This window comes from Anopheles coluzzii, chromosome 3, assembly GCF_943734685.1.
Source record: "Anopheles coluzzii chromosome 3, AcolN3, whole genome shotgun sequence".
NCBI classification, from domain to species: domain Eukaryota; kingdom Metazoa; phylum Arthropoda; class Insecta; order Diptera; family Culicidae; genus Anopheles; species Anopheles coluzzii.
This window is the reverse complement of record NC_064671.1, coordinates 52619841-52644522: the sequence shown is the minus strand read 5'-3', so window position 1 is coordinate 52644522 and position 24682 is coordinate 52619841. Positions and strand designations below refer to the sequence as shown.

Below are 24682 nucleotides of genomic sequence, written 5' to 3'. Positions count from 1 at the left end.
TTACACGAATTACTATACTTTATATCAACATAAATGAAAAAAAGTTAGGTATGTTTATTCCAGTCAACGCCAATCAAAACAATCAATCCATAGAAACGTCACTCCAGTTAGCGAACATTGTTCGTTAACTGGAGCTTGTTTACCTCTCAGTTAGCGGTCACCTACTGTAGTAGCTTACCATGTATTTTATTCATTTTATTCAAAATATCCGCCCTCGGCTTCTATTACGGCCTCCACCCGTCTCCAGAACCGGGAACAAACCCTGGCGACAGTTTCGCGGGGTAGGGCCGCGAAAACGGATTTTCGCCATTAGCTCTGCCTTGGTGTTGCTGGAGGTTCTGTTGGTGTCCCGTTCCACCGCGCCCCACACTAAATAATCCATTGGATTAAGATCCGGGGAGCTGGGAGGCCACACATTCGGCGCGGTGAAGCCGTGCCAGGCTCCACGGGATGCTTTAGCAAGTTGAGCAGCTTCTTGGCGTTCCCCAACCGACGCTCGCGGCCCTTCTCTGTCAACAACTCACCTCTTCGGCGCTTGTAATAGAAGTGCCGGAGGTCGTCATTCAGGGCCATTTTCATCGTGGATGGTGCCACCCCCATCTCACGTGCCAACGGCCGAATTCCGATCCCCGGATTTTCCATCACGCGCGCCTGGAGGTCAGCCAGGAAAGCGTCGGTCCGCACGCAATCCCGCCGCTGAGAATGTGGTTTTCGTGCTGCCACCGCTTCGTCGTCGTCGCTGTTTTCTCACTCCGGATCGCCTTCACCGTGTTCAGCGAACACTGCACGCACTGCATGATGTCGCGGTTGTCGCGTCCGGCGCGGATCATCATGATGCATGTGATCCGCTTCCACAATGTACTCTTTTTTGGCATTTTTTATCACGGGATGTTTTCGCTGCTTGTTCCGTACATTTTTAGCTGTCTAATGACGTATTGCTTGTTTTCCTCTGCCAACTCGATCACGAGTTATAAACAAAAATGTAACTGTCTAAATTATCCCGAACGCTCTGTATTTAAATAACTTAAGATCCATAGTAGCCAAATTAGATTCACAAACGAGCGCACGATTGTTTGATAATTTGTTTGTACAAATTTGGTAGAAATCATGCCAAAAATGGATCTCAAATGTGTTGTCACACCTCTAGATTGGATACTATATTGTTGAATAATTCACTTATAACTTATATCCAGTTTTTATGACAAGTGTCCATCTTTCCCGTAATGCCCGTGTTTACTTACCATCCTCTAGATAACGATTTTTGAAAACGTATGATTTAATAATTTGGAATTGAAGTTTCAAAGCATAGTGAACCGGGAAAACTCCAAAAAAATCTGGGAAAAACCGGGAAAAAACTGGGAATTTAAAATCCTGATTCGAGTGGCCACGCTGAATACAGCAATCCATCAGTTGAAATAGATGATCTTAACTGCAAGTTCATTGATGTAGTTCGATCAGCAAGTAGCTTCTATAGTTCTTGATCATCATGCTGCGCTTTCGATTATAATTTAAAATCCACTGTTGAAGGAGCTGAGATGGTGTTGATTCTGGATAATGCGTCTGCAGCAGAATTGTCTTTGCCTTTAATGTGCCGAATATCTTTAGCGAAACTCGAAATGCAAATATTGTTCTTCATGAGAAAGGTGATTTGAATTAGAATTCAGAGCACACGTGAGCGGACACAAATCGTGAATATGTTACACAGGATAACGATCTAGCAAAGTTATACGGTTTAAACTCCTGTAATCTCCGACAATGCGCCATTGACCATTCTTTTTCGGTACGCAATGAAGTGGACTTGCCCAACTGCTTTTGCAAGGGCGACAAATCCCGAGCTCCATCATGGTCTTAAATTCTTTTTTAGCGGCTTCTAGTTTGTCTGGAGGCATTCTACGTTGTTTTTTAAGCAACTGGTGGTCCAGTGGTTTGAATGTGATGGGTTATATTATGTCTTACCTCAGTGTGCATTGTCGGCGGGACGATGATCTCTCGAAATTCGACAAGCAAGTCTCAAAAAGGACGATCTTTTGCTATAGTTGTTACTCCGTAAACCGAAGATTTTGTTAATCCACAAACAGTGTGTAATTTCATACCTCCATCAATAAATCTTCTGTTTCCAAGGTCTACAAGAAGACCAAAATACGCAAGGAAATCGGCACCAATAATTGCAGAAGTAACGTCGGCTTGCAATAAATTCGGCCGAGATCCACAGAAACAAACTTGCTCCCATACGTTCGTATTTTCGTTCTGTTTGCTGCATGGAGTAAAAACGGCGACGGTTCTCGAGTCTTCTCGATCTTGGATGCAGGTATTATCGATACATCCGATCCCGTGTCGATTAAGAATCGAATATCGGAAGATTTGTCGAAGATTTGCAGACGGCTATTGATTTTTAATCCGCCCACCTCGCCGATTTCGGATGAGCGGAAATCTAGTTTGTAGACTAATGATACTGGCAAGGGCTTCGACATCGCGTAGCTCGATTTCCATACTTCCGGTAATACCAACAGATATTGGTTTCATTGGTACGATTTTGAGAAGTGGAACGTAATCGACCGCGCTCAAATTGCCGTGCTTTCACTTGGCGTTCCTTTTCATGGCGGCAACTTCTGCTACTGCTAAATTTTCCGTCGTATCTTTTTGCACAGAAGCATGGATGACCGATGTTTGAGGAGCCATTTCTATCATTTTATCTGCCATCTCCGTCAGCTTCGAAAGACTTCCATCGTTCATGCTAAGTATTGCATGTATATTAGCTGGAATTTTTGTTGTTGCAAAAATAGCCTTTTTAACAAGGAATCATTCACATTCAATCCCGCAGTAAGTTCTTGCATCTTCGTTGAAAGATGCGTAGGACGAAGGTCTCCAAAATCGTACGATCCAAGTAGTTGATCCATTTTGGCTTGTTCCGTGAGCTCCAATCGAGAGATAAAGCGTTGCTTAACGGTTTCATACTTTCCTTTCGCAGGAGGATTTTGTTTCATCCTAATGAACGCCGGCCAACAAAAACTGAATTTCAGCTTGTGAAAACCACGATGAATCGTTCTTCCAGAATTCCGGTAGTAGGGAAAGTTTCTTTTCGGTAGACATGTTCGTTCTCGAATTTTTGAATTACGAGAACTAATAACAATCCGGAGATCACGTTGGGGTCACCAATGTGGGAACGATTGAAAGACGATGTACACCGTTCTAAGAGTGAATTAAGACTAACTACATTTATTCGATATTCACTGTAACCACGGTTGCTGTAATCAATGGCTATCTAATTACAACTAAGATACAGTGAACCCTCTCTTATTTGAGAGGCGATGGGACTGTCGAATAAGAGGGGTTTTCAAATTACAGAGGCTGAAAGTGAATGAAAGGTCCAAACAAACAAGAAAGAGACAGAACATTTAGTATGCAGCCTTAACTGTTGCTATAGGAAACTGCGAACAGAATCGCCTAATTGAGCATACATCTTTCAATAACCATGGCAACACCATACACAAATAAGAGGGATACAGATTTCAGAGGTTTTCCAAATTAGAGGAACAAAAATGTACTGGAAATCAAGGGACTGTGTAAAATGTTCAAATAAGAGAGGTTTCTCAAATTGGAGAGGTGTCAAATAAGAGAGGGTTCACTGTATTGCTATAAGCAATCCATCACACTTTCTTAAATTCTATTTCGTTGTTTAATGTTTTGTTTTGGTTTAATATTTTTCTTCTCTCGTTTTTTCTTTTCCAAGCCTGTTCCACCAAATTTTGGGTTGTGACAGAGTCATATTTGTATTTTTTTATAATCTGATTTATATTTTTGCATATGTCATTACTCTTAGTGTTTTCTGTTATGTTTAATAATTCTATCGATTGGATTGCTCTGGTTTTGTTTATTTTTTCCATTTTTTTAGGGCTAATGTTTTCTTGGATTGTTGTAATTATGGTTTTGTGGTTTGTTGCCCCCAAATGGTGCTCTAACACTTTTCTGTTACTTTTGCCTATTAGCTTTTCTGTTACTAATGTCAGACATCATTCAATAACCATGGCAACACCATACACAAATAAGAAGGACACAGATTTCAGAGGTTTTCCAAATTAGAGGAACAACAATGTACTGGAAATCAAGGGACTGTGAAAAATGTTCAAATAAGAGAGGTTTCTCATATTGGAGAGGTGTCAAATAAGAGAGGGTTCACTGTAATTTCCAATTTTGGTCACAAATGGGATAAATGTGAGTGCTAAAAGTGTTACTAGACCTGTGTTGAATATAATTAAAACTGTAGACAGCGGTCACAATTCATTTAATTGTTGAATTTGCTTGAGCTGCCGGGAGAAAATCACTCGAATCTCCCTGCGCAATCGACATACATGATACCAATTTAAGCTTCATGAACTCGAAACTGCCGGCTTAAAAGCAACTTGTCAGATGATAGCAAAATGAACAAAATGAACATTCGTGTGAATTTTCTTGAATGCCGAATGCAGTACGATAGACCTGATAGTCTAAATAGTTGGAGAATTGAATATCCTTCCTTTTGGTGTAAGGTATTCATTCAATCATTCATTCATCTCTCTTTCTCTCTTTCTCTCTTGTTGGCTTGCTCACGATAGAGCACTTTGATGTGACATGGTCCGATCAACAACAATTCTCCAGGGAGCTCGTCCCTGGCTGCAGCATTCCATGTAGACACCCGATTTCCGACAGGTCTCGCTTCACCTGGTCCAGCCATCGAGTTCGCTGTGCTCCCCTGCGCCTTATACCGAACTGGGGATCACTGTCGAACACCTTCTTGGTGGGGCATGAGTCCGGCATCCTCGTGACATGCCCCAGCCATCGTATCCTTCCAGCCTTCGCCACCGTCAGGATGCTCGGTCCGCCGTACAGCTTAGCAAACTCGTGGTTCATCCTTCTCCACGCTCCATGCTCGAACACACTGCCAAAGATGTTCCGGAGGATACGTCGCCCAAACATGCCCAGAGCATTTGCATCCTCCATTCGAATGGTCCAGGACTCGTGTCCATTGAGGACCACTAGACAAACCAGACAAATGCCGGTAGTTCCTCCTGCTCCCAGATTTTCACGATCAGCTGATGCATTTCGACGGTAAGCCTCTCCGGCCCCAGTCCATCGCTGCCCGCAGACTAATTGCTCTTAAGCTGCTTGATGGCGCTGGCAATCTCATCCAGAGATGGCGAGGGCATCTCGTCGTCTGCGCCGATGCTGTCGCTGTTGCTACTGCTGTGCTGCTGCTGTGGAGGTTTCCTTGTTCTGCCACTTGCGTCAGCCTCTCCTGCCTCTGATCCATTCAGGTGTCGTTCGTAGTAGCACTTCCACTTTTCGATCCCCTCCCGCTCGTCCGTCAGGAGATTTCCCTCCGCTTCCCGGCACATTGCGGTTTTAGGAGCAAATCCGCCCCGTGCCTCCTTTAATCTCCTGTAAAACAAGCTGGTCCGACTGAGAAAGCTGTTCCAGCAGCTGTTCATGTGACTCTTCAAAACGACGCTGTTTGGCCGGGAAGAGTAGGGTTTGCTGTTTCCTCAGTCGTCTGTAGATCTCCACGTTCTGACGGGTTTCATGCCGTAGCATGCGGGCGCGCGCTGCATTCTCCTCGGATAGTGCTTGTCTGCACTCTTCGTCGAACCATTCCTTTTTCTCTCTACGTGGTAAGCGTCCGATCTTGTGTTCGGCTGCAGTGCTGATCGCTTGTTCCACCATATGCCAGTGGTCTGCGAGAGGCATCGCGGCAATGTTGTTGTCGACCGGAAGTGCTTTCCCAAGCTCTGTCGCGTACCCCTCCGTCATATCAGCACACTTCAGCCGGTCCAGGTTTAGCCTTGGGGTGCTCTACCATGACCAAGAAATGGTCCGAATCGACGTTTGCGCCGTTTATTCATTCATTCATTCATATTCATGTTTATTTGTCTATCTTCTGGTTACATCAATACTTAGATAATATTTATTACCTATGTTCCTAAGCTAATAAAAATTAAGGCAGCACGGGATTAAGGTGGGATCTGAGGCGGATCTGAAAGAGGACAAGGGAAGGTTGAAATCAAACCAATAGATGCAGTTCGGCGAGATGGGATCAGTAGGAGAGGACGGCTACGAAAAGGAAGGATCCCGCCATGTAATTCATAGTGATTTGCGAGGGCGCGCGAGGGTGCCATACAAGTTCACATCCCTAGCGCCCTCGCATTTCATAGCTTGTGAGCTCAGGCAGTTTTTTCGCACCTTGTTTTAGCAATTATAATTATAGCACCCCGAGAGCAGCAGATATAACACTGCGATTTGTAGCATATCAAACACTTAGTTTTTAACATTTTATTTTCCAAAATCCACAAAAGAAGAAGTAATGATCTTTTCGACGAATAACACCACAAAAAAATAGCTGTAGGGGACCAGACTACTGAGCAGTACTCCAAAATTGATCTGACCAGAGAGCAGAACAGAGTCTTCAGACACATAGGGTCGAATAAATCGCTAGCAATTCTCAACGTTTTCCGCGCTTGATTGACAACTGAGTCAATGTGGTGGTTGAAGGTGAGAAGGTGATGTCAGACACCGAGGTCTTTTACGACACAATCACGATTGACTTGCTGATAATTTAGAACGTACGATTAAACGATTGGAGACTGCGAACTACTAAACAAAATGACGTTACACTTATCATAATGGGAGGGATAATGTGAGGGAATGACTAAAACACCAAGAAGAAAGACGATCAAGAATATTTTGTAGCGAAGTACAATCACTAGGAGACGAAACTGGGAGAATAGGGAATAGGTGTCTGCAGCATTGTCCGTAGTGACCGAACCGAGCGACATGGAAGTAGGAAGGGAAGGGGAAAGGAAAGGAAAGGAAGGGGTTAGGACGGCATAAGACCATAAAAGTTTAGGATTATGATACAACATGCATGCAACATGCCTTCCAAGATACAACGTATAACTAGCCCGATTATAAATACGAAAAGCAGAAGCGGTGTATTTAAAAATTCTGCACAGCAAATTTTCTCGTCTTGCTTCAATAAAGTTTTTTACCGAAACGGTTCAGTAATTGAATATTTTACTGATTTGCAGCATATATGTTTTCTCATGCAACAATGTGCCTATTACCACGCAAAGTGTCCTTGCCGCCATGAGTAAACTGAAGCCTTCGTTCTCTCCTGGTCCCGACGGTATTCCATCTTCCATATTAAAACAATGTGCAACGTCTCTTGCTCCCCTTCTGTCCCGTATTTACTCCAGATCAATCCATGAGGGTTCCGTTCCCACAATATAGAAATCCGCATTTCTTATTCCCATTCACAAAAATAACGATCGCTCTTTATGTTCTAATTACCGCGGTATTGCTATACTATGCTCAATGTCCAAAATTATGGATTCGATTGTTCATTCGTACCTGTCTCCTATTGTCTCTAGCTATATATCTCCTCTCCAGCATGGCTTCATGCCCAAAAGATCCACCGTTACAAATCTTATGTGTCTATTATCTGTTATATCTCCGGCTCTTTCATCCGCAAGCCAAATTGACGCCATATATACCGACATGAAAGCAGCTTTTGAAAGCATACCAATCAATCTCCTGTTAGCTAAGCTTAAGAAACTTGGCTTCGGAGGTTACCTATTAGATAGGCTCGGATCTTACCTTTCTGGCCGTTCCTACAAAGTACGTGTATGCGATAGCTTCTCCGAAACATTCGCAGGTCTCTCTGGCGTACCTCAAGGAAGCGTGCTCTGTCCTTAGCTTTTTATACTGTTTGTCAACGATTGTGTATCTGTGCTCCCTCAAAATAGCTGTCTTCTCTACACCGATTATGTAAAAATCTTTTTACCTGTTGCCTCATCTCATGACTGTAATGTCCTCCAGCATGTGCTGGACAATTTTTCTGATTGGTGTTGCCTCAAGTGTCTCCGGTTATGTCCTCAAAAATGCTCTATCATATCGTTTGGTCTTTCATCTCACAAAGTTCTCTGGAACTACTACATTTGTGGCTCTCAACTTGTTCGCGTCTCATCATTGAAAGATCTCGGTGCATGGTTGGACGAAAGATTACTCTTTAATGTACATGTCGAATTCGTCCTAAAAAAGCCAACAAAGCTCTTGCCCGCTGCGCAAATTCGAGCAGTTTCCAGCGCAGAAAATGCACCAAAATCTGCGCTGGCCAGCGCAGATTTGGCCTGGTCTCCCGCGCTGTTCTTCAGCGATTTCTGCGCTGGGTCGCGCAGTTCGGGCAGTTCGGACAGTTCGGACAGTTCGGGCGGCGGCGGAGCAAAAAAAAAACGGTCAAAAAATTTAAAAAAATAATGGCGCCCATTTTTTCGTCCGCTTCTCCTCTCCTCTTCCTCCTTCACCATGGCTTGCCTTACTTGAGCTTCAGCCCGTGCCTTCCGCCGCCAGCTGATTGGGTGTTGTGGTGTATGCGTTGATACTTATATGTGCATTGCGGTTATGTATTGTTATTGGTGGGTGTTAGCATTTATTAATTAGTGTGTGACCTTGGGACGATGCGGGAGAAGCTGGATTGGGATTTAAAGTGTTATCGGTGTATTGATGGATTATTTTATTTCGTGCCGCTGCTGATGAGACCATTCGATGCCCCTGCCAATTGAGCGTGAAGAAGCCTATTTAAAACAAGCGTAGGAGAACGTCTAACACTAATCTAATATTTTTTTAATTTGAAGATGTTTGATGCCTCAACGACCGTCTAAGCATCATGTAGCACAGTGTATAGTGGAAATATTTTTTTTTTTTTTAATGTGCCGAAATCTTTCTCGAGTTTTTGTGTCTCGACACACACACACACGCACACACACAGCGCGGGGAAAGTGACCGTTCACTCTATCATGCCGCGATCCCCCACCCCGCCCGGCGCTTTGAATGAGGACGCGCTACAAGATAGCTGAACCAGCCGTTCTACCGATAAGGTAGCCGTACTCGCTCGTGCGGGAAGGGGGGGGGGAGTGCGTGCTTGCGCGACTTCGGGGGTGCGTGCTCGCGAGCGCGCTTTCGTGGGTGCGTGCTGGCGTGCGCGCTTTCATGCTCGCGGGCGCGCGTACGTGCGTGTGTGTGTGCGTGCGTGCGTGCTGGCGTGCGCGCGTTCATGCATGTGTGTGCACGCGCGCGCGTGTGTTTGTGTGTGTGTGTGTGTGTGTGTGTGTGCGAGTTTGCGCGCGCGTGTTTGTGTGTGAGTTTGCGCGCGCGTGTTTGTGTGTGTGCGTGCGTTTGGAAACCCCAAAACTATTTTATTCTGATGCGTAGATTTTCATCCGCTGCGGCTACAACGTCCACGCATTTTCGATCTCGCTACCTGAGAGACAACACAACCATTGGTATTGACATCTTTGCGATCGGCTCTGCTGTTGGGGGTATTAAAAAGACACACGATCTAAGCAAACGTGCGTGCGATATGTTGCACATTTATTTCTAATTCAGCTAGCGGACGCAAGTGGAAACAACATTTTGAATTGAAAACATACAAAAGAGGATTCTGGATTTGTTTTTTACGGTGCGCGTATGGTGCTGTACCTGTCCGTCCAGAATCTGGTGGCTTGTTGGTTTGGAGTAGTTATCATGACGCCGATTGACCGGCAATGCCTTGGAATGGGTTCGGATCGGTAGGTTCATGTTTTAGTCGAGTGCATTCCGTGTATTTGTCTCGTCACAGCGATGTGGACTGCTATGCTAAGTTCTTCTTCTTATTATTATTATTATTATTATTGGCGTAATGGCCTACGCGGTCATGCCGGCCTTTTCAGGACTTGAGTACCACGTAGCCGGATAGTCAGTTCTTGCTACGACGAACGGTTCATACGCGGTTAGAACCCACGACGGGCATACAGATGTGCGGAATGATGGCGGTGTCGCGGGCCCACTCCTATCCAGCGTGCAACTTGCATACTGCCACACTGTCTCCTGCTCGATGCATACGCTGCAGGCAGGGGGAAGGATGCACCTCCACGATAAAAAAAAAACACCGTTATGAACTTGCGGCGGACCTAACGGTAGGCGGACTAGGCGGTCACCGAAGATCTCTAGTCTGTAGTATGCCGTATGTCTACAAGTGGACAGATTATTAGCGACAAGGGCCCCCGGAAAGATGGTCTTTAGGGCTCCGTGGCTGGAGAACCAATTGCACCTCCCCTCCCCCCATGGCGACAAAAATGTTAGCGCCTGTGACCGATGATCGTAGGGGTCCCATGGCAACCCCCCCTTTCCATCCGCCAGCAATTTAAGTATAATGTTCAATCTTCCAACAGCTGTGTGCCACTACCCCCTCCTCAGGGGCCTCAATTCGTCTTTCCGCCTTTCATGAACACCCTCCTTTCTTTGACCGATGGATCATAACATTCCGGAAGAAATTACATTTGGCGACAGTTTTGCATACACACGCACACTCACAACCATGCGCAGGATGCTTAGCATATCTATTTAATCCACAACAGACGAAAGCAAAAGCTTAGCTTGCGCTCTAGATACCGACGGAATGAAAAGTTGATGAAAATCAGCGCCGGGCTGAATGTGTTAATGCGAATTAGGGTTCTGCGCGTTGCACAGCAAACCCTCCATAGTGCGCTAGCGATTCCGTAATCATTTTTACATGGCGCTTTTTTGGTTTGATTTGTAAAAATGCAACTTCATCGCCGCAATGTGTATAAACGGTTTTTTAAACGCCACAGCAACTCATGAGCATTGTCCACACGCGAGAAAGAGATAGCGCTATGGAGGGAAAAAGCACGGACGACGGCTGACAGCGATTGGCCGTCTGACGCACCAACACATTCAAACCTTCGGCAGCGCGCTCAGGCGAGGGGTATGAGGCGGAGCCAGGGACGGGCAGCTCGACGAGCTGCTCGACAAATTTGCCGTTGGAGAGAAAAAGAGGGCATGATAAAATTCTCAGAACGGCATAACGCCTTCCGTTGCTTTGCACAGCGGGTGGATTAATCCTTCGTTTAGCATCCGAGATAAGAGATCCAATGTGCCTTAAGTCCTTGTACTGCTGTTGAGTCCGTCACACTCTTGCATACGCTGCAGTCGTTTGGTCTCCACCCGGTATCACTGCGCTGGCAAGGCTAGAGAAAGTCCAACGCAAATTTACCCGTATCGCCATTCGTCGCTTCCTTCCCGATCAGTCGTCTATTCCTCCATATCATGTCCGTTGTCGCCTGCTTAGTTTAGAAACTATCCAAGTCAGACATTCTATCATCCAGTCCCTTTTTGTTGCCAATCTTCTCTCCTCTGACATTGATTCCCTATCTCTCCTGTCGTGTATACCCCTTAATGTTCCGTCTCGACCCATACGCCCCAGAGCTCTCCTCTGCATAGAATTTCGCCGAGCCCGTTACAGCCAAAATGACCCACTCCTACGAGCGTTAGCCACCTTCAATGACCACTCCGATCTCTTCGACTACCATATCCCACCCTCCCGTTTCCGCTCCCTCCTTCGCAACACTATCACCCTTTCCTCTCCATAATTTGTTAACCCGTACATTCCTTCCTCTCCTTAGTTTTTAAGCAACATATTGTTAAGCCTTAGGCGTCATCAGCGTCACGTACTGAATTGTGATAATCAGAGGTGATACTCAGAACGATTGGTGTAACTAATACATGCTCATGACATGTTTGCGACCATCGCTTGGTCAGTCACTATATCACTACTTTTTTTGCTGTGATCAATTTTGCAAAATATCACTGACATAGTCATGACCAATTCCGGCTGAAATAAAATCATCTCAGCGTCACGAGCTCTACTGTAATGATCAGAGGCGAGCCTCAAACAGTTGGTGCGACCATCACATGCTTGGTGACATTGTGTGCAACCAACTCTTGGTCAGTCACTTGGTCGCGACATTTTCAGTCGGTGATCATCGCGATGGTCATGGGAGATATGCGGTGCGTGCAAGTGGTTCTAAGAAACAAAATGAGCATGTTTTCTCGCTCTGTTTGACCCGACAGATCACCAAAACAGATAGAGGGAGAAAGCATGCTCATTTTGTTGCTAAAGCCCACACGCCAAGTATATTCCAAGAATGTCGTGATTATCGCCGACAACAATGTCGTGACCAAGTGAGTGACCAAAAGTTGGGTGCTAAACTAAATGTCACCAAGCATGTGAGTTTCAGTATAGTCACTGATCATCTCAGTTGTGTACGTGATCTGATTTGAGCTACATTTCAGTCATGGGTGTTGATGACTGAATCAGTGGCATTTGGCAGCACTGTTCACAGCCAGAAAAATATCATGATTATGCTTGCGCCGGCATTAAGCTAAGCTTGTCAGTCAGAGTATCGCGTTCGATTCAAGAATTCACATGTCGTGTTCAGCATGTCATGACTAGAGTTGGGCAAAACGCAGTAAAAAGCGGAACTGGGTCCGGACGATTCCAACAAGTTTCGGACCCAGTTCTCAAGGGTAGGTTCAATGCGACAAGCCGGAACCGCCCAGAATCGTCCGGAATCGTGCGGAGTCGGTGAACCATCCGGAATCGTCTGGAATCGATCAGAATCGCCCGGAATCGCCCGGAATTGACCGGAATCGCCCAGAATCGCCCGGAATCGCCCAGAATCGCCCGGAATCGCCCGGAATCGCCCGGAATCGTCCGGAATCGCCCGGAATCGCCCGGAATCGCCCGGAATCACCCGGAATCATCCGGAATCGTCGTAATTGACCGGAATCGTCTGGAATCGTCGTAATAGTAGGAATTCCATTTCATTTTATGTCATTTATTCAGCGCTTAACCTAATACAAATAGATACAAACAGTAACACAAGAAGCTAATATGCATGTCGAACGATATTGAGGAACTCAGTGCGCGACATTCCTGGCTTAAATGTACGACAGACAGCATGGACACATGCGCGGCGGCCGGAACGTGAACTTGAATCGTCTGGAATCGTCGGAACAGTCGGAATCGACCGGAATCGACTGGAATCGACTGGAATCGCCCGGAATCAACCGGAATTTTCGGAAACGTCGGAAACATCCGAAATCGATCGGAATCGACCGGAATCGTCCGGAATCGTGCAGAATCGTAGTCAATCGATAGTAGTGAATGTGAGAAGCCAGTTTTTATTAATTTTTAAACTGTGCAATAAATCCTACGAAAGCCAGTTCTAAAAGAGTCTATCAAAGCTACTCAATCATTAATTGGTACAACCGTAACAAACCCTATCTACCTGTACTTTTCTTGACCTGGAACCAATTATTTTAGTTTCACTGGAACCTGGAACCAATTCACTTTTTAGTCTATCCACGCGATCAATCGGTGTATATTTTTTAGATAAAACATATTTTAAACTGCGATGAAAATTTAAGTTATTTGTATTAAGATGTTTCGATATTAACGATATTAAATTCTTAAATTACAAGTAAAAGAATGTTTATTTTTTTCATTGTTCCATTGTAGGGTTTATGAGAAATACTCATCAAATTTTCTTAAAACCCCTGAAAGCTTTAAATTGGAGTAACATGTCCAATAACTATAAAATATATAACATTTTGAATATATTTAATTAAATTCAATATATGAGATGATACATTTATTACCTATTCAATTTACGTTTATAGTCATTTTAAATCATAATTACATTCGGTTCAAGTGCGCTGTTATTAATTAGATTATTAAAGAAATTTAATCAATGATTATGGTTTCAATATCCTAGTTTTACCAATAGGAGCCAAAAAAAAATAAGCATTTTTGATGATTAAATATATTTTTATGTTTAAAATTGTTTTAATAGTAATTTTAGAAGTTGTTAATACCAATAATAAGATAATAATAATAATATTATTGCCTTTTTGATACTCATGACTTATCAATGAATCTAATCTTTATTAACGATTGCTGAACTTCCTTTCATTTTTGTTCAAAATTGTTGCTTTTCTTATTATTACATAAACATAATCAATATTGAGACATGATTATCTATCAATTTGCTCATCCACGAAGGTCATAACGGGGGTTTAAAAAATCTTTTTAATGTTGATTTTAGTGCATTAAGCATCCGAACAATTCAATGACTGGTAGCATTGAATCCGTTTGTAGCGGCAGCGTACGTCCCGACATTCATTTTTATCCAATTTTCTGACGTTCTAGATAGTCGGTTATTATTTATCATGGCGTTGTACGATATGCAATGTAATATAATCCCAAGAATTTTGTTTTTTTTTGTTGTATAAAATTTGTGCAGATTTATTCGAATAAAAATTAATAGTTTTTTGCGTGGAGGGACAACTTGTGTTTTTTTACTTATTCTAATAAAATATTGTTATGTTACAGGATGAATATTGCTGATATAGAGAAAAAAATGCATGACGTCGAACTAAGAGAAGAAAGCATGTTGAAGCGAATTACTGAAAAAGATAAAACCATTTCCAAGATGAGGTAGTTATGGGATTGTGTGATATATAATATTACCGTATGTACTAATTTATGTTACAATTATTTTCGACAGCAATGTGGTTGAAGCATATGAACGGACTATCGCCGAATTGATATCAGAAAAGGAAATTCTCATCCGCAATCACGAAATTGAATGCGACAGTCTTAAACAAGATAATGAAATCAACGCACAACATTTAGAATCATTGGAGAAAACTTTCTCGAACTTGTATGCGTAAGTCTCAGAAGAGCTTTTAAGAAAGATGTTGTCGAACGATTTTATCTCAACCATTTTTACCGAATTAATATATGCTTTGCAGGAAATATGAACGCATGAAAAAAAATGCAATTAAATACAAAGAAAATGAAGAGAAACTGGTGGAAAAAGTTGTGAAACTTGAGGAATGTCTTCGAGCACAAGAGCAGCGATATGAAAAGATGAAATGTCATGCGATGAGTCAACTTGAAATGTAAGTTTAAATTTCATGTACCAAACCATATGCACCATTTTTACTTTCCATAACAAATCAATTATTCTTCGTTGGCCCGAGTTTAAAATTGTGATACAGTAGAACGCCGTTCACACGGGTACCTTTTAATTCGGTTATCCTTTCCATGCTGTTCGAAAGTAATAGTTAAATAACCATTGTATTTTGATGTATATGATTTATCCAGGAGAAGGGTTGTGAAAACCGTTACGAACCGATAACTTGATGATAAAAAATAATATACAGGACAAATTTAAGATATTACCCTTAAAATCATGTTCGCCAAAACAATAAGAATTTTCTTTAAAACATGGTAATTAGGTAAACCAATATACAGGATTATAGAATGACGTTTTGATGTTTTTTTGAAAACTTCTTATTCATGTCTTGATTAATCGAATGGTATTCGATTTGACAGTTACCTCTTTCAGTTTTACACGCACAGTTCTAAGTGAATGTCAGGTTAAATGGCTTCAATTTTTCCTTTTTGGGTGTTGTTCTGTTTTTTATTTGACTGAACATATTTTTGGTTCATGTTCTACATACATCAAGATTACCAGGAAATTTTACTCAGAATCAACTGTTTTTATTGCGCCAAATTCTTCACAATATCACATAATTTCCCAGAAGCTGCTCATACATGTACAATTTTTATTTTTTCAAATGAAGGTTTAATGTTATTGTCGTCGATAAACTGTCGTAATATGTTATGCTAATTTTGATTTGCGGTTTCAAATGCATTTTATTAGATTTTTTGAAAATGCAAACAATACATAGCTGTGCGTGCGTGGTAGTCCGGTGCACTTTAACCCATCACTCCTTGATTACTAGATGGATTTTTTTTAATTAGAGTCAAAACATAATCTACAACCTATTGTCCGTGTTATGCGACTATCCGGGCGAGGTCTAGGTCTCAATTGGTTCGGAAAAACTGCGTTCCACTGTACAAGTAAAAGTAGTGCTTTATAAATTGAAGTTTAATTATTAAACAACAAAAATAAAATATAAATGTTTTCTTTACATCATATATTTAAATTTAAATTTAAATCTCACATTTAATTTACTTTTTTTTTATCGTTGTAGCGCAAATACCAAAATTGATGAAGCCATTCGTAATCATTCCCAAGAATCGGCCAAACTTAAGGCTCAGATAAAAAAAGAAGAACTATATCGAATTTCGATCAATGAGCAGTTGATTCAAAAATCAAAAGAAAATGAAGAGTTGGTGAAGATATGTGACGAATTAATCAGCGAGACTAATTGAACGATACAGTTTATTTAGGCGAACTACTTGTTCTTATGCCTTGTAGAATTCCTTTTATGCAATGAGTAATAGATTTAAAAGAATTATTTAGTGTTTCTATTCTTCATAAGCCTGAATATGAAACAAATCAGCATATTTTTTCCGGATATAACCATGTAATATTTTTTTTTTCATTGCAGCTAAAACTTCTGTTCAGTCTGTTCTTGAGTTACGTTGTTCTCGTACGAGGATTCGTAGATAGCCAGTTTACCAAAACATACAGTCCTTGAAGCTATTTGCCTCCTTAAATACCAAATGCAAAAAAAAAACTTGTTTTCTGTCGAAATCTAAAATGAATACAAAGAGAAAAGATTACAATTTGTTTGGGTGACTATTGTAAAATATTTAATTTATTGGTTAAAATCAACAACTTTACATAAAACAATATATCAACTAAATGTATTTTTGCTGAAATTCGCTATATTCCAGTCGCTACAGATGTTCGAGCTACAGAGATATTTTTAGAACGAAGGTAACGCGTAACTCGAGAACCGGCTATGATTATTTATGTTTTTGTTTATGTTTTATTTGATTTGCAGGGAATATAGATCCATTTGTTTATTTAGTTTATATTTCAGTAATAATATTGGAAAAAGGTAAAACCCGCTGCTCTCTATTTCAATTGGCTTTGATTTTAAACAAATGAAACGTTTGGCTCTGTTAGGCTGAAAATACTCGAACCTGAATTCAAGAGCAAGAAATCGCACCTGATGTCTAATCGATGTATAATAACAGTTCAACTGTCACTTTTCCACACCTTGTTGAACTCTGTTGTACATCGGTTGTACAGCAGGCGCGAAATTCCGGTTCGTGTTTTTTAGTCTCAGCAAATGTTTCGGATATTCCGTTCCCTAATTTCACTATATTTGGATGCCATGAAAATAACTAGGCAACTCACACGTTAGTTAAGAAGCCGTTATAAACTACAACTAACACATACTACAATATTCTTTCCTAAAAAGATAATTTAGTGCTCATGACACCGTTATAACAAATATATTATCATACTAGAATAAAAATGCTGTAAAAAAGCATACAAGAATAAAATATAACAACTAGTTACAATCATAATTTATAGTTTATCGATTTGTAATACTGAAAGAATTGTTACGGAAAAAAGAACTTCATTACTATATTTCACTCGAATTCGCGAGTTTCTCAAACCTGTGTTGTCTCTTTCTTCTCTTCTATATATATATTCTATGTATATAATTATGGTAACACTATGGGCGCACATAGATTACCATAGTTAGAAGCAAGATGACGAAGCTGTGAAGTATTTGACAGAGTAATACAAACGCGTCTCACGGACTGCTCGAACTCGTTATGCCCGGAGGAATAACGTAGCCTGTCGTGCACTCGATCTTCCTCTTTGCGTTCAAACTTCACCCAGTACGGTTCGATAATAAAGTGTGTTTAAAATAAACAAATTATAACGACTCATAATTGGCGCAGCCGGTAGTAGTCTGGTGTTAGTAAGATTAAAAAACAGTGCAAGTGTAGAGAAGTGAAAATCTCACAATAAGAGTATCCGGAATTCGTTCCGTCCCATAGCGATCTTTAAAGCTACTGCGATTTGCGATACCGCCGTTTCTTATCACCCGGACGTTAACGACCTCACTCACACAAGCGAACGGAACGGTAAGGTAAGCTTTTAACAGCACGTGTTAAGCGCTAACAAAAGTGAACAAAGAACCGGGCAATTAACCTGTCCGCTCCTAATGTGGAGAAGCAATTCTGAAATAACTATTTCAGATAATTCAACGGAAGAATTATCGGAAAGTTCATTAACTTTCGAGCCTATTTCTATCCATATCGACATCGAAAACCTTTCATTGGAAAGCAAAATGGCGAATGAAGCTGAACTCACGGAACAGATTAAAAATCTTTCTATTGTGATAATCCAAATGGTGGAAAAAATAACCCAGCACGAAGAACGTTTAAATAACACGTTTCATGTGCGCGAACAAAGAGTAGAAATTGAAACTCAACCAACAGCGTCAACTGATTTCGGAAGTATGTTTAAAATACCCGATCCCATAAAAATGTTCATCATTTAACGGGAATAAAAAACAATTAACGTGTTGGTTAAATACAGCTGAGGAAACATTAAAAATATTTGAAAGTATTGTGCCACCAAATACTTTTCGAATTTATTTCACTGCTACTACTGCTAGTACTACTCAATAAAATAGAAGGTCATGCAAAAGACGTATTGTGTGTTAACACTAGAACCGCCGATGGGACTTTTTTGTCCCATCGCACTCGATTCCGCTTGCCGTCATGACAAACCATTGAAATTGTCTGACTTTTATTTATTTTGAACGATCTTTCGAATGCGCTAATAAAAATAATTGTATTCCATATGGTTGTTGGATTTTGGGTTAATATTAATATTTCAAATATGAATTCAAATAGGAAAACACGCAGGAATTACAAGGAACTAAACCATAGGATATAGATAAAACTACTTGACTAATTAGGACTGCATGAAATGAACTGCTCGAACTACACGAATGAACTTTGTAATGAATTATGTAATGAACTATGGGACAAACGAATATACAGTTGCAAACAGACCGGCGATTAATGTGCACTCTTTTCATTCTCATCAAATTTACGCAAGTTAATATCACAGTCCAGTACATTAGTGAATATATTTCACATTTTTGGTCCTTCGAACCGGATACGTGATTTAGTGAGTGTAAATTCGTTCATTCCGCATCAAGAGTGAACAACGGTTTTTACGGCTTCAAGAGTGCAAGTCATTACGTGACATTCCCGCCATCGCATTTCGCCCCGCATCAAGGGCAACGGTCGTTTTCGCGCCATCATTCGAATTTCGCGCCATCGTGTTTGTGTGTGATATCTGAGTTCCGGAAAATGGAAAAGAAAATCAAGCCAGTGCAGCTGAAGAAGAGGATCGCCGTGGAAAATATAAAGTCGCTGGAACGGTTCCAGGCAGAATACTCTACCGATGATGCCAAGCAGATTCCAGAGGCGTTAGAGGATTTGGAGAAGCATAAAGAAGGGTTCTTCGCCGCGGTTTCACCCGTTTCGTCAACGGACTGGTGAAGCTCAAGGAACCGGTTGATTCATGGGACACACCACTATCGAACATGCTGCTTATGAAACTGGATCGTGAAACGCTATTGGCTTGGGAAAAACACTCCGTACACTTCACCAAGGATGCATACAAAGATGTAATTGCGTTCGTGCAAGATCGAATCCAGATCCTCAAATCGACCAACAATTTTGTGAGTGAGCAGAGCGCTAGTGGAACTAAGGTGGCCGGCATTCATCGTCACGCAGTGCAACGGAGGTTCGTCGCAAATGCAGCTGCATCGTGCCCTACTCCTGCTGTTTCATCTGGTTCGAGCAGCCCAAGTGTCCATTAGAGTGCGCAGAAGCTCACCCATTACGCAGCTGTCCAGTTTTTATCGGCAAGGAGGTTCAGCACCGCCGGGACGTCGTCTCATCGAAGCGGTTGTGCTGGAACTGTCTAAGCAGCACACATCAAGTCAGAGCGTGCAAATCTGACTATTCGTGTCGTACGTGTCGTGAACGCCATCACACTCTCCTGCATCACACGCCACCTAGAACGGTCACAATGGCAGCACATTCCGACGACGACAAAGTGTTTTTGGAAACAGCAAACGTCCAGGTCAAGGACGATTACGGCAATCTCTTCGAGGCAAGGGCCTTACTCGACTCCGGTTCCATGTCGAATTTCATATCCGATGAATTCGCTCGGAAATTGTTGACCAGTCGCAACAAGGTTAACGTCGCTGTATCGGGCATTGGAAATGCAGTACAGCAAGTGAAGGGTTCGATCGTCGCAACGGTGCAGTCGAAAACTCAATCCTTTGCTACGGAGATGGCTTTTCTGGTGTTGGAAACGCCATCAGCTCACATCCCCACTTCACCTACGGACATCTCATCGTGGAAAATGCCGGACGTGGCATTAGCTGACACCAACTTTAATTTGCCTGGGCATATCGACATCGTCATCGGAGGCGATACTTTCTGGGAGCTTCACACCGGTCGCAAGCGCTCTATTGGCAGAGGCAAACCGTGGCTGGTGGAGACGCACTTCGGCTGGGTGGTATCCGGCAACACACAGCACTCATCAACTGGCCCGCGGGTGTGCCATCTCGCAACACACGACATCCCCTTGGAGGAAATTATGCAGCGCTTTTGGGAAAGCGAAACCATAGCCGAGGATCCTGTGCTATCGGTCGAAGAGGATGCCTGCGAAAAACACTACTCATCGACAACCGTTCGCAATTCAGCGGGAAGGTATGTTGTTAGTTTCCCTTTTAATCCTAATCCAAATGTCGTTTTAGGGGAATCTAAAGCAACAGCCGATCGTAGACTCCGTTGTATGGAACGCCGTTTGGTGAATAATCCTACAATGAGAGACGAATATGTAAAATTCATGCAGCAATACGAACATTTGGGTCACATGAAGAGGCTTACTGGTCCGGTAGACGATTCGACTCAACATTATTACCTTCCTCATCATGCCGTGGTAAAAGAGTCGAGCACAACAACGAAGGTTCGGGTTGTTTTTGACGCGTCGTGCAAGACGTCCAGTGGCTATTCGTTGAATGACAAGCTGTTGGTCGGTCCAGTCGTTCAGGACGGTCTTTTCTCCATCATTCTTCGGTTCCGTTTGCATGCCATCGCCCTGACTGCTGACGTGGAGAAAATGTACCGTCAGATTCTACATCACCCAGACGATAGAAACCTGCTACGTATCCGATACAGAGAGAGCCCTACAGACGAAATATCCACCTTCGAGCTACAAACAGTCACGTACGGTACAGCATCTGCTCCATTTTTGGCAACTAGAACTCTACGGCAGGTTGCTATCGATAACAGCGACACATACCCACAAGCTATAAACGCTGCGTTAAATGATTTTTATGTGGATGATTTGTTAACGGGATCAAACGACATTAACGAAGCCATCGAAATGCGCACACAAATTTCACAAATGTTGGAATCTGCAGGATTCTCGCTAAAAAAATGGGCATCGAATCGGTCAGAAGCACTAGTAAACATTCCTGCCGAAGACATAGCAATCCAACCAACGCATGAGTGGCAAGAATCAAACCATGTATCCACACTTGGAATCGTTTGGGAACCAACAGCAGACACGTTTCGGTTCCGTATTGATATGCCTCCTATCACAACAATAATTACCAAAAGGCTAGTTTTATCCGATATTGCTAAAGTTTTCGACCCTCTCGGCTTGCTTGGGCCTACGATAATCATTGCGAAAATGTTTATGCAACAACTATGGGCGCTAAAGAAGGATGGAAAGTCATTTGACTGGGATAGCGAGCTACCATCGCCCCTACAACGTGAATGGTTAAAATTTCATTCAACCTTGGGATCACTCCGTGATATACGCATTCCACGTTATATTTCCCAATGCACAGCTACAAACGTGCAAATACATATATTCGCAGACGCTTCACAATTAGCATATGGTGCTTGTTGCTATATTCGTGCTGAAAGCATAAAGGGAGTCAGTGTTCGATTGCTAACGGCCAAATCAAAGGTGGTAGCTTTATCTAGTTCACATTCGATCGCTCGATTGGAATTGTGTGTAGCACGATTGGCAACAGTCCTTCATCAGAAGGTGCAACAATCACTAAAAATTTCTGCTACTACTATCTGCTGGACGGATTCTATGACGGTACTACACTGGCTAAACTCTGCCCCCAATCGATGGAAACCATTCGTAGCGAACAGGGTCGCTAAAATACAACAGACACCTAACATACAGTGCTGGAAACATGTTCCTGGCATCGATAATCCAGCTGACGATATTTCGCGCGGTCTGACGCCGGAAAAACTATTAGTATGTGAGCGCTGGTGGCACGGGCCACATTGGTTATCGCGAGGCATGGAAGAATGGCCACAAGATCCACCATCACTAAATGAGTCAGCGAACGCGGAAGAGGAGAGGTTGGCATCACGGATTGCAACAACATCAACAATCTGCGAGTTTCGCAACGGATTGTTTTCACGGTATTCGGTTTACCACAAGCTTCAACGGGTTGTTGCATATTGCCTGCGCTTCATTCATAACATAAAACACCGCCAGCAAACTAAACCAAATGCTAAATCCGTTCCACTACTCACGGTCGATGAGCTCACACAGGCAGAATTGAAATTGTGCTATTTGTCACAATTAGACTCGTTTTCCGAAGAAAGACATTGTCTACAAAAAAGCAAAGAGATCCCTAAACAGTCTAAACTGAAATGGCTATCACCGTTCATCGATAGTCAGGGTATCCTACGCATTGGTGGCCGGCTCAGCAACGCACAGCTGGCAGATTCAACTAAGCATCCCATTATATTATCTGCAAAGCATCCATTATCTGCACTACTGGCAGTTTCAATGCATCTAAAAAAGCTACACACCGGGCCTCAAATGCTTCTTACAACACTACGCCAACGATTTTGGCTCATAGGAGGTCGCAATTTGTGCAAATCGGTCTACCACAGTTGTCACTCTTGTTTTAAAGCTAAACCTACCCTCGTCAAACAAAGCATCGCTGATCTACCAACGTCCAGAGTCACTCCAACGAGGCCTTTTTCTGTATGCGGTGTAGACTATTGTGGACCAATATACCTAAAGGCAACCATACGCAACAAGAGTCCAATCAATGCATATATTGCGATATTTGTATGCTTTTCTACAAGAGCCGTTCATATTGAACTCGTAGCCGATCTCACCACCACATCATTTTTAAATGCACTACGCCGTTTAGTTGCACGTCGCGGACAAATTAGTGAGCTACACTCAGATAATGCCACTACATTTAAGGGAGCATCGCACGAGCTGAACCGCATTTACAAAATGCTCAAATGCGATGAGAACGATCGTAGTACTATTTTCAATTGGTGCGCGACGAACGAAATCCAATGGAAATTTATCCCTCCACGGGCACCACACTTCGGAGGTTTATGGGAGGCAGCGGTGAAGGCAGCTAAAAAACACATAATAAGAACCATAGGAACGAAAAGCATAACACAGGAGAATATGCTTACCCTGCTGGCACAAGTGGAACAGTGTTTGAATTCTCGACCATTAACTCCTTTATCAGATGAGCCTTCTGATTTAGAACCGTTGACGCCGGGACACTTTCTCATCGGCTCTAATATGCAAGCGGTACCAGACGTCGATCACACCGGAACACCAGACAATCGGTTGAAGGAGTACCAGTTGGTGCAGAAACACATGCAAAACATTTGGGCTAGATGGTATCCGGAGTATCTGCAACAACTGCAAGCGCGAGCCAAACATTGCAACGGGCAATCGGTGTCACTGCAAGAAAACCAGCTTGTGATCATCAAGGAAGACAACATGCATCCTACCTCGTGGCCGATGGGTCGCATCGTTGCAGTTCACCCAGGCAAGGACGGAGTCGTTCGCGTGGTTACACTGCGCACAGCTGCCGGAAAACAAATCGTACGCGCAGCTAATCGTTTGGCAATTCTACCAAACCCCGACGTACTCAGCAATTTGGAGAAGAAAGGAGACACTGGCACTGAGTAACGTAAACTGCCTTGAACTACACTACATTGTTTTTTGCACACACCACACTTTATTCCGCACTTGTTTACGTTTGACACTTGTCAGTGATAGCAGGACAGAATCCGTACATACACACATACACACTCACGTACATACAGAACGGAAGCTATAGCTATTCTATATTCTATAGAATCAACGCGTTCGCTTTACGCTTGGTTAGCAGTTTGTTTATAATTTTCATTTTTCAATTAGTCTTGAATTTTAAAGAAGTTCCTTCTTTGGTGGCCGGTAATGTTGGATTTTGGGTTAATATTAATATTTCAAATATGAATTCAAATAGGAAAACACGCAGGAATTACAAGGAACTAAACCATAGGATATAGATAAAACTACTTGACTAATTAGGACTGCATGAAATGAACTGCTCGAACTACACGAATGAACTTTGTAATGAATTATGTAATGAACTATGGGACAAACGAATATACAGTTGCAAACAGACCGGCGATTAATGTGCACTCTTTTCATTCTCATCAAATTTACGCAAGTTAATATCACAGTCCAGTACATTAGTGAATATATTTCACAATGGTTCTTTAAAAAAATCATTTTTATCCTAGAACCGCCATATGGGACATTTTTGTCCCATAAGCAAATTTAATTGTGATGGCTGGCATCCCTGCTGTCAACGAGTGAGGGGTGTGCTTCTGCAAGTCTGGCAGCACTGGCGTGTACGCATTTTGTGACAAGGCATGTCAATACGAATAGAACAATAAAAGTGCGCGAAAGTATTTAACTACATACGTGCTTTTACTCTTGCTTACTACGTGCTTATGTTTTCGCTATATTCAATCGTCTAGTCCATAAAGCATTCTACCGTACACTCTAGCGCAATTTTATTAGTAGCACTGGTTCGTCGTCTTATAAAGATTTATTATACCTAATTATGGAGTTTATTAATTATTTTACCACAT

At 42.4% G+C, this 24682-nt stretch overlaps 2 protein-coding genes across 3 annotated transcripts in view; both read left to right on the top strand.

The window, feature by feature from the left end:
- Positions 1–17224, top strand: part of LOC120954998 (transforming acidic coiled-coil-containing protein 1) — a 28567-nt gene extending 11343 nt beyond the window's left edge. For both annotated transcript variants that reach the window (XM_040375417.2, XM_040375418.2), the window contains exons 7-10: positions 14261–14365; positions 14436–14597; positions 14683–14832; positions 15934–17224. In XM_040375417.2, coding sequence (XP_040231351.2) covers positions 14261–14365; positions 14436–14597; positions 14683–14832; positions 15934–16114 — 598 coding nt within the window. In that variant the 3' untranslated portion in view covers positions 16115–17224. The remainder of the gene's footprint in view (positions 1–14260; positions 14366–14435; positions 14598–14682; positions 14833–15933) is intronic.
- A 77-nt stretch (positions 17225–17301) lies between these two features.
- LOC120961234 (uncharacterized) lies at positions 17302–23729 on the top strand. Its single transcript, XM_049608923.1, has one exon. It carries the CDS (start codon positions 19764–19766, stop codon positions 23727–23729), a length of 3966 nt encoding a protein of 1321 aa, XP_049464880.1. The 5' UTR covers positions 17302–19763.
- The last annotated feature ends 953 nt before the right edge of the window (positions 23730–24682 follow it).

What these genes read in the sequence shown, in the direction of transcription:
- LOC120961234 (XM_049608923.1), top strand. Translation starts at nt 19,764, where the DNA reads ATGGCAGCACATTCCGACGACGACAAAGTGTTTTTGGAAACAGCAAAC.